Genomic DNA, 16,681 nt, shown 5'->3' on the forward strand with positions numbered 1-16,681 from the left:
TACCTGATCAACCAGGCTGTGACTCATACGTCAGGCTGCGAGCAGCCGCGTCCAACAGCCTGGTTGATCAGTCCGGCAACCAGGAGGCCTGGTCGACGACCGGGCCGCGGGGACGCTAAGCCCCGGAAGCACCTCAAGGTAACCTCAAGGTACTAATAAGTATATAAATCGCCCTAATAAAGACGTTTTGCTAACAAATCCAGGAGAATCGTCTTGATATACTCCTCTTGATGGAGTAATTGGTAATTAAGCAATGGCCAATTACAGCAATATCTAACTACCCGAGGGGGGGGGGGATTTCAATCATCATATTCGCACGTGTAATTACCAGTTTAGTTTTCGGGGGTGATTTGAGTTGGAATCATGTATTGGGGGCAATCGTGTATGCCTCACTTGGTTGGTGACTATGTGAAGCTTTTAATACGCCATAAAGAAATGACTTTAAACGATTCATTTATCGGGAACTATGAGTCGAAACTCGGGGCAGTCTTCGCGAAACTCGGGGCAGTCTTCGCGAAACTCGGGGCAGTCTTCGCGAAACTCATTAAGAGAGAGACCGCTGTTATAGGTAATTGATTTTTGAAGACAGAAATTCTTGCCGGAAACGGAATTTGCTGAATTAAAAGTCAAGGGAGGGAGGACTTTGGAGGCTTTGATTCCTCCATTCCGTGAAGAAGCTGTGATGAGTGAACAGCTTTGAACATCCACTGAACAGCTATGAACATCCACTGAATAGCTCTGAACATCCACTGAACAGCTCTGAACACCCACTGAACAGCTCTGAACATCCAATGAACACCCACTGAACAGCTCTGAACATCCACTGAATAGCTCTGAACATCCACTGAATAGCTCTGAACATCCACTGAATAGCTCTGAACATCCACTGAACAGCTCTGAACATCCACTGAACAGCTCTGAACACCCACTGAACAGCTCTGAACACTCACTGAACAGCTCAGAACACCCACTGAACAGCTCTGAACACCCACTGAACAGCTCTGAACACCCACTGAACAAATAACTACAAGATATTCCATTCACTTGGGCTCTAGGAGACTCGAACCGTGGACCCCCACGTGTGTGAGGTCGAAGCTCGATCCACCGAGCTACTGAGTGACCTTAATAAGGAAAGAGTCGAGAAGCAGTAGGCTATTGCTGCCAAACTAGAATTATCGACTTTCCTGCATTTAACCGCAAGATAGTTAACGTCGGTACCGTATTGGAGGGTAAAATAGGTCACTGGCGGTCGTTAGGTGTCGCTTGTTGGCCTCTGTTTAGTGTCGTTTGTTCAAAGTTGGTTGTACGAAAACGCCAAAAAATGGTACGGTGCTTCGCCATGTAGCCTAACGCTCGGTAAAGTTTGCCCGTCATTTAACAACATAATTATAGCTACGTTTCTAAGACTAGAATTCAGAGTAATTTGTTGTAGTTACGATAACAGCTCTGAGCTGAGTATTCGTATATGAATTTGCATTATGTCCGCTAGGATAACGAGAGAGAGAGGGAGAGGGAGAGAAAAGCAGAGGAAGAAGAGGGGGGGTGAGAGGCAGGGGCTGATAAAGTGAGTGAGAGAGGAAAATATGGATAGATAGAAGGACCTTGTTTTAATTTTTGATTGATATCTATATTATTTTACAAAGAGTGGAGAGCCACGTATATTTTAGATGCGCCCTAATTAGTCCTGGGCTTCTAATTTTTATGGTGTTTGTTCCCTGGTGTTGGCTGAGAGGTTCACGCACACAGTCGCTTTGAGAGTAATTGGTAATTTGTTAACTTTTCAAATCTTTCAACAGGGCTGTCTGTATAGTTATGTGTTCTTATAAATGCATTATTATTATTAACATCTTTATTGACAAAATTAATTACAATTTTGCCTAATCTGAGGATTTCAATTAAGTCTAATTAGAGTGGGGATAATGCTGGTATTCTCTGTCACGCATTACAGAGGTTCATACACAACACAATAGGTCTAAACTGGCACATTATATATATATATATATATATATATATATATATATATATATATATATATATATATATATATATATATATATATATATATATCATGGTTACAATCAATGTTTTAATGTATGAATATGTGAAAACAATAAATGCAGAACTATGCGACGCGTGTTCAGCTTTCATCTGTATCACAGGTCCTCTATCCCTCCTCGATTTGAGGAGTCTCATTGTCCGCAAAGCTGATTCATCCGAGTATTCGGTACGTCGTGATCATGTCCCTTTCAAATATATACTAGTGTGTTGAGATGTAGCTTGGCCTCGTTGCCCCTTCGGCTCTACCACAAATCTAATGGCAACTCACAGAACTCCTCGTGCTTATCTGTCTGTCTGAGGTTAGACAAAGGCTCTCCGCGATGCTTGCATATTTGAAGATTGGTCTTACGTACGTGGTGTATAATGTTCTGAATGACCCTACATTGAAGTTAGTGCTTATGTCTGCCAGTCTGGTGCTTCCTAGTCTGTGTGATCCTGTGTTCACACCACTTGACAATAGTAAAATTTGATATGGTTTAGTTAACGACAAGAACCTAAGCCACGAACCTAAAATATTCAATTTAACGAGTTCCTTAGTCTCATTAAACTAATGAGACTAATTGATCATTAAACTAATGATGAACGTCTATATTACCGTGGTTTTTAATTTCACTATTAAGGAACGGAATTGTTTATCTGAATGATCTGTAGCCTGAAAACTGTCGTGAATGAAATGAAAGGAGAGATTGTCTGCGTGACTCGTCTCCTGCGGCTTGCAGTCTTTCCATGTGGACCCCAACCTGAGAGAGAGAGAGAGAGAGGGGGATAGAGAGAGAGGGGGGGATAGAGAGAGAGAGGGGGATAGAGAGAGAGAGGGGGATAGAGAGAGAGAGGAGGATAGAGAGAGGGAGAGAGAGAGAGGAGGATAGAGAGAGAGAGGAGGAGAGAGAGAGAGAGAGAGGGGGATAGAGAGAGAGAGAGGGATAGAGAGAGAGGGGGGGATAGAGAGAGAGAGGGGGATAGAGAGAGAGAGGGGGATAGAGAGAGAGAGAAAGAGAGAGAGAGAGAGAGAGAGAGAGAGAGAGAGAGAGAGAGAGAGAGAGAGAGAAAGAGACATATAAAGATAGGAAAACATATAAATAAAGCAGTACTACCCTCCGTGGTTTAATTATTTTCCTATCATTAAATACGATTTTATTTACTTAAATTTAAATATATATATTTATTTTTTTTCACCCTCTGGTGAGACTTTTGAGTTATCTGGTGTGAGGAAGAGGGTGAGAGCCTATTGGGCCAAAGACCTGACTCTGGCCTTTTAATACCCACTCTTATTGAGCTTCTCCGGCAGGTTTTAATATTCCGTGTTGGGAGGGGGGGGGGTGCAGGATACGGTGGGGTGGATGAGGGGGGGGGGAGTGGATTGGTAGAGAGGTGGTGGTGGTAGTGCTTGGTGGATTGGCTTGCAGTGGGAGGAGCAGCAGAGAGATTGGCATGGGTGGTAATGGATGGGGGTGTTTGTGTATACTGGGAGGATGAAAAATGGGGGGTTTTTGGAGAGGCTACAGGCCTACTAGGGTGAAGGGGAGGGAGTTAATGGGTTGTTAGGGCTAAATGGGAAAGGTGGAAAGCTGGTAATGGGGGGTTGAAAGTTGGTGTGGTGGAAGGCTTTTTTGGTTGGAATTGAAGGATGGGTTGTTGTGGTGGATGGGTAGAAGGCTTATATGCTGTGGTTGAACTGAGAGAGAGGAGCCGAAGCGTGTAATTCTAGCGTGTAGGTGTGTGTGTGTGTGGGGTGAGAGGTGTGTGTGGGGTGAGAGGTGGGGGTGGCAGGTGTGTGTGGGGTGAGAGGTGGGGGTGGCAGGTGTGTGTGTGTGGGGTGAGAGGTGGGGGTGGTGTCCAGTCCAGTAGGCTCAGGGATCTGTACACCAGTAGATTGACGGTTGAGAGGCGGGACCAAAGAGTCAAGCTCAACCCTCTGCAAGCACAACTAGGTGAGTACAGTGAGCTCTGAAGCACTCATCCACAGGTTATTAAAAATGAGGGAAAACAGGAAGGGAGGGAGGGAGGGTAGGGAGAAATGAGAGCAAGAGGGGCTTGTCTGTGAAGATAACAAGCCAAGATAACTGGCTCAGCTTCTCTGAGATTAATTGGAAACGAGGTCTCTCTCTCTCTCTCTCTCTCTCTCTCTCTCTCTCTCTTTCTTTCTCTTTCTTTCTTTCTTTATTTTTCCTTCCTTCCTTCCTTCCTTTCTAGCGTCTCCAGGTTTAGGTCCTTCAGTCTCTCTTCATACATCATCCCTTGCAATACTGGGACGAGTCTCTTTGCAAACTTCTGAACCTTTGCGAGGTTCCTTAAGTGTTTTTTTATTTAATGGAGGCTCCATTCTTGGGCTGCATACTTTAAAACTGGTCGCACATAGGCGGTATACAGCGATCTAAAAGTCTTCTTATTTAGGGTCCTGAATAATGGTCTAACTTTCGCTAGCGTAGAGTATGCGGCTGGTGTTGTTATATTTAAATGAGCTTCTGGAGTTAGGCTTATGTTGTGTTCACTCTCGGGTCTTTTTCTCTAGTCGTTATAGGGAGGTAGTGGCCAATAAGTTGGTCCCTTATTGGCCTTTTGATCTGTCACCCGTTCCCATTTCCATCACCTTGCACTTGTTGGTGTTGAACTCAAGTAGCCACTTCTCCATCCAGCTCTGCATGTTTGTTTACATCATCCTGGAGAATCTTACCATCCTAATCTGTCTCATCTCTTCTCACTAGTTTTGCATCGTCTGCAAACATTGACATATAAGACTCAGCTCCTGTAGATTGGTCATGTACATAAATGAGGATTAGTGTGGGTCCCAGCACTGATCCTTGAGGTACTCCACTTTATACCCGACGCCTGTTCAACTTCTCGCCCCCCACACTGCTACTCTCTGACTTCTGTCTGTTAGGTAACTATTTACCCATGTTAGTGCATTTCCGCTTACTCCCACCTGCCTCTAAAGTTTGTATCTATATCCTGTGTGGTACTGCATCAGAGGCTTGTGGGCAGTCCAGAAGTACACAATCTGCCCAGCCTTCTCTGTCTTGCCTTATTCTCGTTACCTCACCATAGAACTCCAGCAGCTTCTGATTTCCTGACGATACTCGAGGAAAATCCCCATTCCATCACAGCTCAAGACAAATGACTACCAGGAAACGAGAAATCAGATTAAGGGGTCCTCTTGCAAAGTCACTTGCAGGAATTCACTTGCAGAAATCATTCAAAGGGGAACCAGGATGCTGTGAGCCGCCGCTTCACCAGAAGAAATAGACCGCATTGATGAAGGTTAAGCCATCCAAGAGGTGGTGGCACGGGCATGAATAGCCCGTAAATACAGAATGCTTTAGCTGGAAAAGGTAAAGTAGTTCAAGTTCAAGTATGTTTATTGAGATAAGCAAGAAATACACCTCAAAGGGATAGAGTAGCTTAGGCTATTTCTCCCCCCCCCCCAAAAAAAAAAGTAGTTGTAGATCGGGAACAGGTTCTCTCAACCTCCATTCCTTGCCCCCCACCACTACGTCCAAGCCCTACCCCCCCCCCCTTCTCCCCAACCCCAGGCACCAACCCCCCACCATCCCCTACCTAACTCGTGGCCCACTATCGTAATCGATCGTTAATTACCGGCTAACGAGTCCTAGTTAACGCTGGGGTAACTAGGGATGAAGCGGGTGCCTGCCACCGGTGGCACTCACACTAAGTTGGATGAAGAAAGTTTAGACCCCATCTACGGGTGCTGGGGGGGGGGGAAGGTGGTGGGTGCTGGGGGGGGGGTGCTGGGTGCTGGGGGTGGTGGTGCTGGGGTAGTGCTGGGGGTGGTGTTGGAGGGGGGGTGCTTGAGGTGGCTGGGGTGAGAAGGGTTAGCCTTCTCTTTTAAGGCTAACCTATATAATATATATATATATATATATATATATATATATATATATATATATATAATATTAGCCTCATATATAATATGAGGCTATCGAAACTTCCTTGAACCTCTAATTCAATCTCACTTTCTCTGTGCGCGCTCGAGTGATTCATCTTGCTTATAACTTCTGTCAAAGTTGTTGAAACAACATTTATTGCTCATTATTTTGCCTCTTTGTGAGTACAAAATATTAAGACGTTAGTGCGCCTGTGCAGTGACAGGTGGAGGTGATCAGTAAGAAGGTCTTGACCGTATTACGAAGATGATTGTGTTTTCAATCAGTCGTAATAATATATTGATCTCATTTGCATCACAAGTCGTCGAAATGGTGCTTCTCATCGGACAATTAATCTTCGTTTTGATTTGTTTTATGTAATATAATGTTATTGGCGTTTCTCTTGCCAATAGACAATCAATCTTAGTTGTAATTGATGTAATATACTCTCTGTCGATAGAATTTCCCGATAGCCTCTGCCGATAGAATTTCCCGATAGCCTCTCCCGATAGCCTCACATTAATGCCGCTGCACAAACTATCCAGATTTAAAACACAATAACCCTGTCACCAGTTTTGCCTCGATATATCGAGGCATTAGTTCCAACGGGCACTTTTTCCCGCCACCTAAATACGTTATCTAATCCAGTGCCAGTCGCGGACGGCGTCAGAGCCAAAGCATCACTTTGGACAATCAACGTTGCAACTGCATAAATCATGCCAAAAATGCAAGCCAATCAAATTTGACGTTGAGTAACCAACCGGTTCGAGAACCGGTGGTCGTTGACGTTGGCGGGAAAAGTGAACGCGAAAAAAAGAGGTTTAAAAATTTAAATTATTTGTAATTTAAGAATGTGACTTCTCCCCCTCCCCCCCCCCCAATGTCTTAATTAAATGGAGCGTGAAAAGGCAGTTGGAGGCAGTAATGGTCTGTTTGTTCCCCCAATTAACCCAGCACACATGTTTTATGATTTATTCTTGAAAATTTTCACCTCTTGAGAGAGGAGGAGGAGGAAATTAGCACTATGTGAGCACTCTTGTTTTCGGGTTGAGGTTCAGCACTAGGCTGCCGCCTCTCGACTGTCGTTTCTATACATCTGAAGCTGTGTATTGAGTCTGCAGTTAAAACAAAAACAAAAAAAACGCCTTTCAGATATCTTGTATCTCATTGGGTTCGTGGTTTCTACCTTTGTTCCCTTGTTCATGAACAGTTATGGTAAACTGTCTGTTCTTCACCGCCGCCCTTCTCTGTGCTCCAGCGACCCGTGACACTTGGAACTTTCACAAGTATTTAAACAATACAGCTTGGGGATTATTAAGGTTTATTATTTGAGAGAGAGAGAGAGAGAGAGAGAGAGAGAGAGAGAGAGAGAGAGAGAGAGAGAGAGAGAGAGAGAGAGAGAGAGAGAGAGAGAGAGAGAGAGACTGAGTGAGTGAGTGAGTCTGACTGAGATTCTCACTCACCTGAGTGAGTGTGAATGAGTCTGACTGAGTGAGCGAGTCTGACTGAGTGAGCGAGTCTGACTGAGTGAGCGAGTCTGACTGACTGACAAATAGATTACCAGTAAGATTTAACACACTCAGAAGCTGATCAAACACATTGGACATAAATTTACTGAAAGCACCAGCAATATACGAACCATATATACTCATCATTGAAACCAAAACACTCAACATTAGACAAAAATATAAGCCTCCTTAAATGGTTTAATTAATATATACATATTGTAGTACCTCTTAAGTCCTAGATTTTTGAGTCCTAGTATGTATATTGAGACCTAGAGGGGGGGGGGAGATGTATTTCATACATTGGAGCCTCATTTGTTTTGAGCTGTTCAATTGTGACTGGGAATTGATTTAGTCATTATGCAATGTATTGTTGAAGTAATTTATTTTAAAAAATTCTTGAAATGATTATAAGTCTGTATTTTTTAAATCTGAAGTCCTTGTAAAGCAATTTTCGAGTCTGTTTTCTGGTGAAAAATTTTAGGGCACATTTTACAGGTTTATAATGGACAGAAAATTTTGCAGCTGTAATATACTTATTATTTGTTTCTTTTTATCAGGTAATTATATATTTGTAATTCAGAGTGGCAAATTTATGAAGAAATGTTCTCTTTGTTCTTGTATTGAACCGGTTGAACTTTTCTTCTATTGACGTCATGGAATGTTGACCCCTAGTATGAGTGGTCAGTAGCAGTAATGACGTCATCCTCCTGACCCCTAGTATGAGTGGTCAGTAGCAGTAATGACGTCATCCTCCTGACCCCTAGTATGAGTGGTCAGTAGCAGTAATGACGTCATCCTCCTGACCCCTAGTATGAGTGGACAGTAGCAGTAATGACGTCATCCTCCTGACCCCTAGTATGAGTGGACAGTAGCAGTAATGACGTCATCCTCCTGACCCCTAGTATGAGTGGACAGTAGCAGTAATGACGTCATCCTCCTGACCCCTAGTATGAGTGGCCCGTAACAGTAATGACGTCATCTCCATGGTCCCCCCACAGGACGGTTCTGTGGTGGTCTGAGGTTCCCACAGACCATAGTGTCGACTGGCAGCCGGATGTTGGTCTCCTACGTCACATCCGTCAATCAGAACGGCCACAAAGGCTTCAGTGCCGCCTATGAAGGTAAGTTCTTCTTAATGACGATCTTCAGCATTTTCACTTTTCATATTTCTGGATTTAATTGTTTTATTTTATTTATTTATTTAGTTCGTGGGAATTGGTACTTAAGAGGGTATGTACCGTCTTAGTGACCTTCCAGATCTTGCCAGGATACGTCGGCAAGATCTCCTTTATGTGTATCCTTCACTCCCTCCTTCTTTCCCATCCCTCCATCCCCATCCCTCCATCCCCATCCTTCCCCTCTTCCTACAGTTGTATTAAGATCCCTACCAGGTCCCTCGTAGTAACTCGACACGCTTCGGGCAGGTTATCTTGAGATGATTTCGGGGCTTTTTAGTGTCTCCGCGGCCCGGTCCTCGACCAGGCCTCCACCCCCGCGGCCCTGGTCGAGGACCGGGCCGCGGGCAGATTATAGAGACCTTAGGATTAACATTGTTGACAAAGAGTAGAGTGATGACGTCGCCTGACCTAATCTAGGGGTCCCCTTTTTGAACGGTGGTGCCTGTGCGCCGTGCGATGTTCAGCCGTGTGTGGAGGCGAGCTGTCCATGGAGGAGGGTCACCTGGAGAGCCCTAACTACCCGGACGACTACAGACCCAACAAGGAGTGCATCTGGAAGATCACCGTCCCTGAGGGCTATCAGGTGGCTCTCAGATTCCACTCATTTGAGGTCAGTGGTCACACCAATATGTTCGTCTGGATAAGTGAATAAGATTTATTGATTTATTTATTTATATACAAGAAGGTACATTTGTGAGCATACATAGCATGGTATTTACAATCTTGTAAAGCCACTAGTACGTGTAGCGTTTCGGGCAGGAAATAAGATCGAATAACAATGCCAAAAAAAATCTATGACAATGTGAGACTAAAGCATCTTAACGGAAATGAAGCATTATATATATATATATATATATTATTAAATATGACCGAAAAAGTAAGATTAATAATTCTAACACGAATTTTCTCAATCTTTCGTACATTACGCTTCACTGTTGGAGGTAAATAAAAAATCACTTCTCCAAAATTCATTTTTATTTCTAGTCTGACGCGACACGGGCGCGTTTCGTAAAACTTATTACATTTTCAAAGACTTCACAAATACACAACTGATTAGAACTTACGTATCTCTGATTTTATATCTACATTTGAGTGAGGTGGGAGGGGTGATGTGGCATTAACACAAGACAGAACAAGAGGGGATATTAATAGGGTATTAAAAGTATCAACACAAGACAGAACAGAAACAATGGGTATTGAATAGAAGCGTTCTGTTTTGTGTCTGGAGAGTTTCTCATGAGTAGGCTGGCCGTTTTTCTGGTTTTATAGTAAATCGTCAGTTGTATCCTCTGATTTTTGTCTGTAGGGATAACGTTTCTATTAACAATATCTTTCAGGACCCTTTCCTCCGTTTTATGAGCTGTGGAAAAGAAGTTCCTGTAAAATAGTCTAATAGGGGGTATAGGTGTTGTGTTAGTTGTCTCTTCAGAGGTTGCATGGCTTTTCACTTTCCTTCTTATGATGTCTTCGATGAAACCATTGGAGAAGCCGAAGACATATCATCGAAGACATCATAAGAAGGAAAGTGAAAAGCCATGCAACCTCTGAAGAGACAACTAACACAACACCTATACCCCCTATTAGACTATTTTACAGGAACTTCTTTTCCACAGCTCATAAAACGGAGGAAAGGGTCCTGAAAGATATTGTTAATAGAAACGTTATCCCTACAGACAAAAATCAGAGGATACAACTGACGATTTACTATAAAACCAGAAAAACGGCCAGCCTACTCATGAGAAACTCTCCAGACACAAAACAGAACGCTTTAAAAGAGACTAACGTCGTTTATGCCTTCAAATGCCCACTTGGGGACTGTAAGCTCCAAAAAACCCAGTATATAGGCAAGACAACAACATCTCTTTCTAGGCGTTTAACGATGCATAAGCAACAGGGCTCCATTAAGGAACATATAATCTCTTCCCATAATCAAACCATCGCCAGAGAAATCCTAGTAAACAACACAGAAATCATCGATAGATACAGCGATAGCAGGCGGCTTGACGTTTGCGAGGCACTACACATCAAGAAGTCAACACCAGCAATCAACAGCCAATTATTGCACAACTATATTCTACCCACCTCAAGACTCCGCTCCAATATAGAAGCATAAAGAAATATGGACCAATAGGCTTTCTACAAACACTTCTATTCAATACCCATTGTTTCTGTTCTGTCTTGTGTTGATACTTTTAATACCCTATTAATATCCCCTCTTGTTCTGTCTTGTGTTAATGCCACATCACCCCTCCCACCTCACTCAAATGTAGATATAAAATCAGAGATACGTAAGTTCTAATCAGTTGTGTATTTGTGAAGTCTTTGAAAATGTAATAAGTTTTACGAAACGCGCCCGTGTCGCGTCAGACTAGAAATAAAAATGAATTTTGGAGAAGTGATTTTTTATTTACCTCCAACAGTGAAGCGTAATGTACGAAAGATTGAGAAAATTCGTGTTAGAATTATTAATCTTACTTTTTCGGTCATATTTAATAATATATGTCTACAGGAAAGACTGCTACCAAAATATACTAATATATATATATATATATATATATATATATATATATATATATATTGTGACGGTAACGCGTTGGTGTTCGGCTGTTTAAGGCTAGGGGTATGGCCTCGTCACATAGTTATAAAAAAAAATAGAAAAAACTGGAACTTCGTCTGTGGTAAGGTAAGGAGAAGACACACAAAACACAAGTAAACTTTAACAATGAAATTTTAATTACGTTAAATAAATCAAAACATGAATAAAATGCACAAACAAATTCTTATAATAAAATCAATCAATCAAAATAATAAGAATAATTAAATGACACAATGAAAAGTTACGTTAAGGCAAAATAACAAGAAGTGCAATACAAAGTAAATGGGAGGTGTTGGAATATTGGCTTTAAGCCACCACTTCTCTCAGTACACGCTAGCGTCTAGCTGGGAGGAGTGGTGACAACGAGAGCACTGAACATTCTGAGGTCTGAAGTTGGGGCGACCCCAGACATCAAGTAGTATGGGGGGGCGAGTGCAGGTGCAGCCAGACCGGCGACCAATCAGCGGAGCCGGTAGCGATCAACATGTAGTTTGGTGGTTGGAGTCCGAACAGGTGGCTGGCTGCATACGTTTTGCTCACCCTGGCAAGCCTTGCTGGTGTTGTTGTTGTTGTTGGACATGTCTTCCATAGTCGTTTTATATAATTTCGACGACGTAATTATGGAGGGAAGAGCAGGCTCAATCTCTTGAAGGAGATTATTGTCACAACTCTCCCCCGAAGCCTGCGGTTCTGGAAGAAGTACGTCGTTATGTGGTGGAGTAATGGATGGAGTCGCTTCTACTTCATAAATTCTGGAGAGATCAGGGGCTAAGATGTTGTCAGACTCTTGGTATAGCGTGTCTCCAGGTTGAATTTCTGCAGTTAGCAAGCCCATAGTAGAAGACGTTGAGATGAGAAGTGGGCATGCTGCAGGAGGTGTAGGGTGGTGTGGTCCGTATTGATGGTGGACCGAGCACTTTTCAGGTGTGGAGTGAAGTGCTGAAGCTTCAGGATGAGGAAGAGTAGCTCCTTGCCAATTGTTCCGTCGTTCCTTGTAGCAGTAGTCGCTGACAGGTGTATTCTTCTCGCCTCGTTGCTGCATCACGACACCACCATCGTCGGTACCATTGGCGTCGACATGGAGGATGAAGGGCTTATCTGACGAGGTGAGAGTGGAATTAGAAGAGGGCATAGGAGCACGATTATTATCCTGAAAGCATTTGGGAAGATCATTAAGGATTTCGGAATTAGAAAGCGCCGACTCCTTGTCAGTGCTTTCGGGAGAAGAAGCTGGGATGGTCTCACTGTGGACGTAGGGTTCTGTGAAGGTAGAATAATTAGTCAAGACAGTGGGAGGAGTACCATTATATTGCTTCAGGAGGTTGACGTGGCACAGCTGGGTCTTCCGCCGCCTATCTGGAGTCTCTATGACGTAAGTGTTGTTGCTTCTGCACTCTTTGACGCAGTAGGGTCCTGAAAATCTGTTTTGTAAAGGTGAACCTGGGATAGGGAAATAGGCAAGGACGAAGTCTCCCGGCTTGAATTTTCTTACTTTGCTGGTCTGGTCGTAATGAGTCTTCATTCTCACCTGGGCTTTCAATAGATTATCATGGGCAAAGCGGTGGACTCTCTCTAGAATGTGTTGAAGGTTTTGAAGAAACTGGGGCACATTCTGATGCTCACTGAAGGTGGCATCTCTGAGAGAGTCTTTGAAAGTCTTAAGGGGAGTACGGCACTTACGGCCGTAGAGCATCTCATACGGAGATACTCCTAGGGACTCATTGGGGAGACTTCTGAAAATACACATTATTAGGTCAATCTGCTTATCCCAATCCTTTGAGGTTTCACTACAAAACTTTTTCAAGAGTGCTTTGATGGTCTGATGACTACGTTCAAGAGAACCCTGTGAAGCAGGATGATAGGGGCTGGACAATACCTGTTTGATGTTGAACTCCTCCAGTGTCCTTTTGAAGAGATCACTGGTGAAGTTGGTGCCACAGTCACTTTGAATCTCCCTGGGAAATCCGTATTGAGTGAAGATCTTCAATAGATGTTTGATAACCGTAGCAGCCGTGATGTTCTTCACTGGAACTGCTATGGGAAATCTGGTGGTAGGACACAGGATGGTTAGGATGTAGGCGTTACCTGAACTGGTCCGAGGTAAAGGACCAACACAGTCTATTATGAGTCTGTGGAAAGGTTCCGCAGGCACCTGTATGGGAATCAGTGGTGCTCTGGGAATGGAGACGTTCGGTTTGCCTGCCATCTGACATGTATGACACTGTTTTACGTACTGTTTGACGTTATTTACCATACCTGGCCAGTAGTAGTCTTGACGAATCCCATGGTAAGTCTTGTTGAAGCCGTAGTGGGAGAATGCTCCGTGGGCCAGGTGTAGAATAGTGGGCCGCAGGCTGGTGGGAATCACAAGTTGTTCGATGTTGGCCCAATCGTCCTCCTCCTTCAGTTTACTGGGTCTATATCTGCGGTAGAGCAAGTCGTTCTCTAGGAAGAACCCAGGAATACTGTCGGGTTGAGTCTCAGCCTGGAAAAACAATGGTGTTAAAGTAAGATCTTCCCTCTGCAACTTACGGAACTCCAACTTGGTCAGATGCGGGGGTAGTTTCTGAGGGTCTTGAGGGACAGCGGTAGCAGTAGAGTCAGCTGGCTGTGGACGTGCGGCTTGTGCACGGGTGGTCACGAGAACCGGAGGAGAAACTTCATCACTCTCTTGAACCTCTGCTGGAACATACTCAAGAATAGGGTTTATTGGCACAGAGTTACACACCTGGGGTTTGTCCATGACGATCAGGTTGGTCGGTTGCAGGTCTTCTGCCAAGTCGTTGCCTAGGAGAAGTTGCACTCCAGGCATGGGAAAAGGCTTTTCCCTGACGGCGACTTGGACTTCTCCGTTCACGTAGGGACAATCCAGGTGGACTCTGGCGAGAGGGTATGGAGTGGTAGCAGTGAGGTCAGTGATGAAGACTGTTTCCCCGGTGTAGACTATGTTGGGCACAGCCGACTTCAAGATGATCGATTGTAGAGCCGCTGTGTCCCTCAAGATCTTCAATTTGAAACGTCCCTCCGGATTTGAACCGTTGGCAGAGACAGTTCCAGTATACAGGTGGTTACTGAAAAGAGAAAGATCATTAACATTAACACCAACATTCATCACAGGCTTACCGGACTTAGGAGGAGTTGGTTTGGGTCTTTGTTGGTCAGTGGTTCCCTTGTATTGAGACTTACCACACTTGTCTATAGTATGTCCATAGAGTCTACAATACTTGCAGTACAGTTGTGAACCAGCTTGATCGGGGCTCACCTTCTCGTAACTGTACCACGACTTCTTACTGGAGGATGGTTCAGGTGTCAGCCGGTGGATGAGGCTGTAAGTGTCAGCCGACTTAGCACACTTCAGGTAGTCGGTTTCTTCTTTATCTGCTAAGTAGAGGCGGACAGGAGGCGGCACACGTCTCAAGAATTCTTCAACAAGCATCAGGTTGACGAGTTCTGTAAAAGTAGAGACATGTGCTGCTTCCAGCCATTTCATGAAATACCTCCGTTTCGTGTTAGCAAACTCGAGGAAGGTAGTGGTACTTGCCTTCAGGTGGTCACGGAATTTCCTTCTATAACTTTCTGTGGAAAGTAGGTAGGCGTCCAACACTGCTTGTTTCAGAGTGTAGTAGTCATTCTCAGACGCCAAAGTACTGAGTGTGACTGCAGCTCTACCTGTAAGATGGACTCTGAGAAGTGTGGCCCATTGGTCGACAGGCCAACTGAGTTGATTAGCAAGGGTTTCAAAGGTGGTGAAAAACACATCAACTTCTGCTTCTACAAAGGATGGCATTAACTTACTTGCATGTGATATATTAAAACTGACGGGAAGATTGGCAGTAGCTTGTTGGCGTTGAGTGAAGTGGGAAGTTTCCAAGGCGATTTCACGTTGACGACACTCTAGAGCCAGAGTCGCTTGTTGCTTGTCATGTTCGCGTTGTATTTCCAACTCGCGTTGTTTGGTTTCAAGCTGTACTCGTTCACGTTCACGGAGTAAGGCGACCTCACGTTCGTGGAGGGCGAGTCCACGTTCGTGTTCTTCTCTCCTCAAGGCAGCTTCGCGTTCTTGTTCGTCTCTCCTCAAGGCAGCTTCACGTTCTTGTTCGTCTCTCCTCAAAGCAGCCTCGCGTTCGTGTTCTTCCCTTCGTATGGCAGCTGCTTCTCTTTGCTGCTCACGTTCAATCTTGGCCAGCTCTAGTTTAAGTTTCATCGTTGCCAAGTCAGTTTTCTCTGCAATATAGTAAGTTTCATGAGTTTCAGAGTCTATCTTACCTTGCTCTAAATAGTAATCCAGCAACAGGTTGTGTAGGTCATTTTTGTTGGCTTGGTAGGGAACTTCTAGTTGATACTCATGTGCAAGAGTTTGTAATTCAGTCCTCTTGGCACGACTTAAAGTCCCTATTTCACCTGCTGGATTTGCACGGAAAGTTTGGAGACGAAACATGGTGAAATTAGCAAATAAAGGTACACGAATATTCAATAGTGAAATGTCAGAAACAGGACAACGTGGCAACTGGTACCTATCCTGTGTGATCTTTAACAATTAACGTTAAGTGAAAGATATTAAATGATTAAATTAAATCAAGGGCGCAGGAAATCTTGTACCCGGTACTCATGTAAGAGAATAAGGGCAAGAAAATCCTACTAACAAATGAAACAAAGTTTCGAAAACAAATGAAACAGTCAAATGCTTCAAAAGTAAAATTGGTAGTCCAAGGATGTAGGCATACCTTGCCAAGTCTCTATAGGACATAAAGCAAGTTTTTCCCACTGAATTTAATATGATACTTACAGAATTAGCGAACTTTTGTGCTCTGAAAAAATAAGCTAATTCCCTACCGTTGTATGTATCATCATCTCTGACTGACGTGTAGGGGTGCGAGGTGTCAACTGGTGACGAGAACTGCTGCTGAGGTCCCAATTCAGCAACTAAAGTTCGAGCTAGAGGAACTATGGCCCTCTTTGTCCTCCTACAGTCAGATTGCAGAAGATTGGGTACTCTTGACCCGGGGCAGACCACAGTACCAGGGTACCAATATGATGATCTGTCAGAATGAGAAATATTCAAGGGACATAGATGGTAAACACGAGTAATAACACGGAGGGAGAGATGACCAATTAAGAGTATGACTGCGGCCTACAGTCACCACGTAATCCAAAGTTGTCTCACCTTCACTATATGTTACTCTCGTAATGCACAATACACCGCACCTTATAAAAAATGAAATTGAATATGAAAAATAGTAAAGCTACGTTAACAAAGTTAAATACGCTTACCATAAATTACCACTTGGCACCAGTACCTGAGTGAAGCTCCTAGGACAGGCCCCCATATAACTTGTGACGGTAACGCGTTGGTGTTCGGCTGTTTAAGGCTAGGGGTATGGCCTCGTCACATAGTTATAAAAAAAAATAGAAAAAACTGGAACTTCGTCTGTGGTAAGGTAAGGAGAAGACACACAAAAC

The 16,681-nt window shown here is 43.8% G+C and overlaps 1 protein-coding gene across 1 annotated transcript in view; it reads left to right on the top strand.

The window, feature by feature from the left end:
- The window catches only part of tok (tolkin), a 171,411-nt gene that overhangs the window by 138,826 nt on the left and 15,904 nt on the right, over nucleotides 1-16,681 (top strand). Inside the window, exons 9-10 of the mRNA XM_069319084.1 lie at nucleotides 8,446-8,568; nucleotides 9,090-9,235. Coding sequence (XP_069175185.1) covers nucleotides 8,446-8,568; nucleotides 9,090-9,235 — 269 coding nt within the window. The remainder of the gene's footprint in view (nucleotides 1-8,445; nucleotides 8,569-9,089; nucleotides 9,236-16,681) is intronic.

The sequence above is a fragment of the Procambarus clarkii genome, chromosome 92 (assembly GCF_040958095.1).
Source record: "Procambarus clarkii isolate CNS0578487 chromosome 92, FALCON_Pclarkii_2.0, whole genome shotgun sequence".
NCBI lineage: Eukaryota > Metazoa > Arthropoda > Malacostraca > Decapoda > Cambaridae > Procambarus > Procambarus clarkii.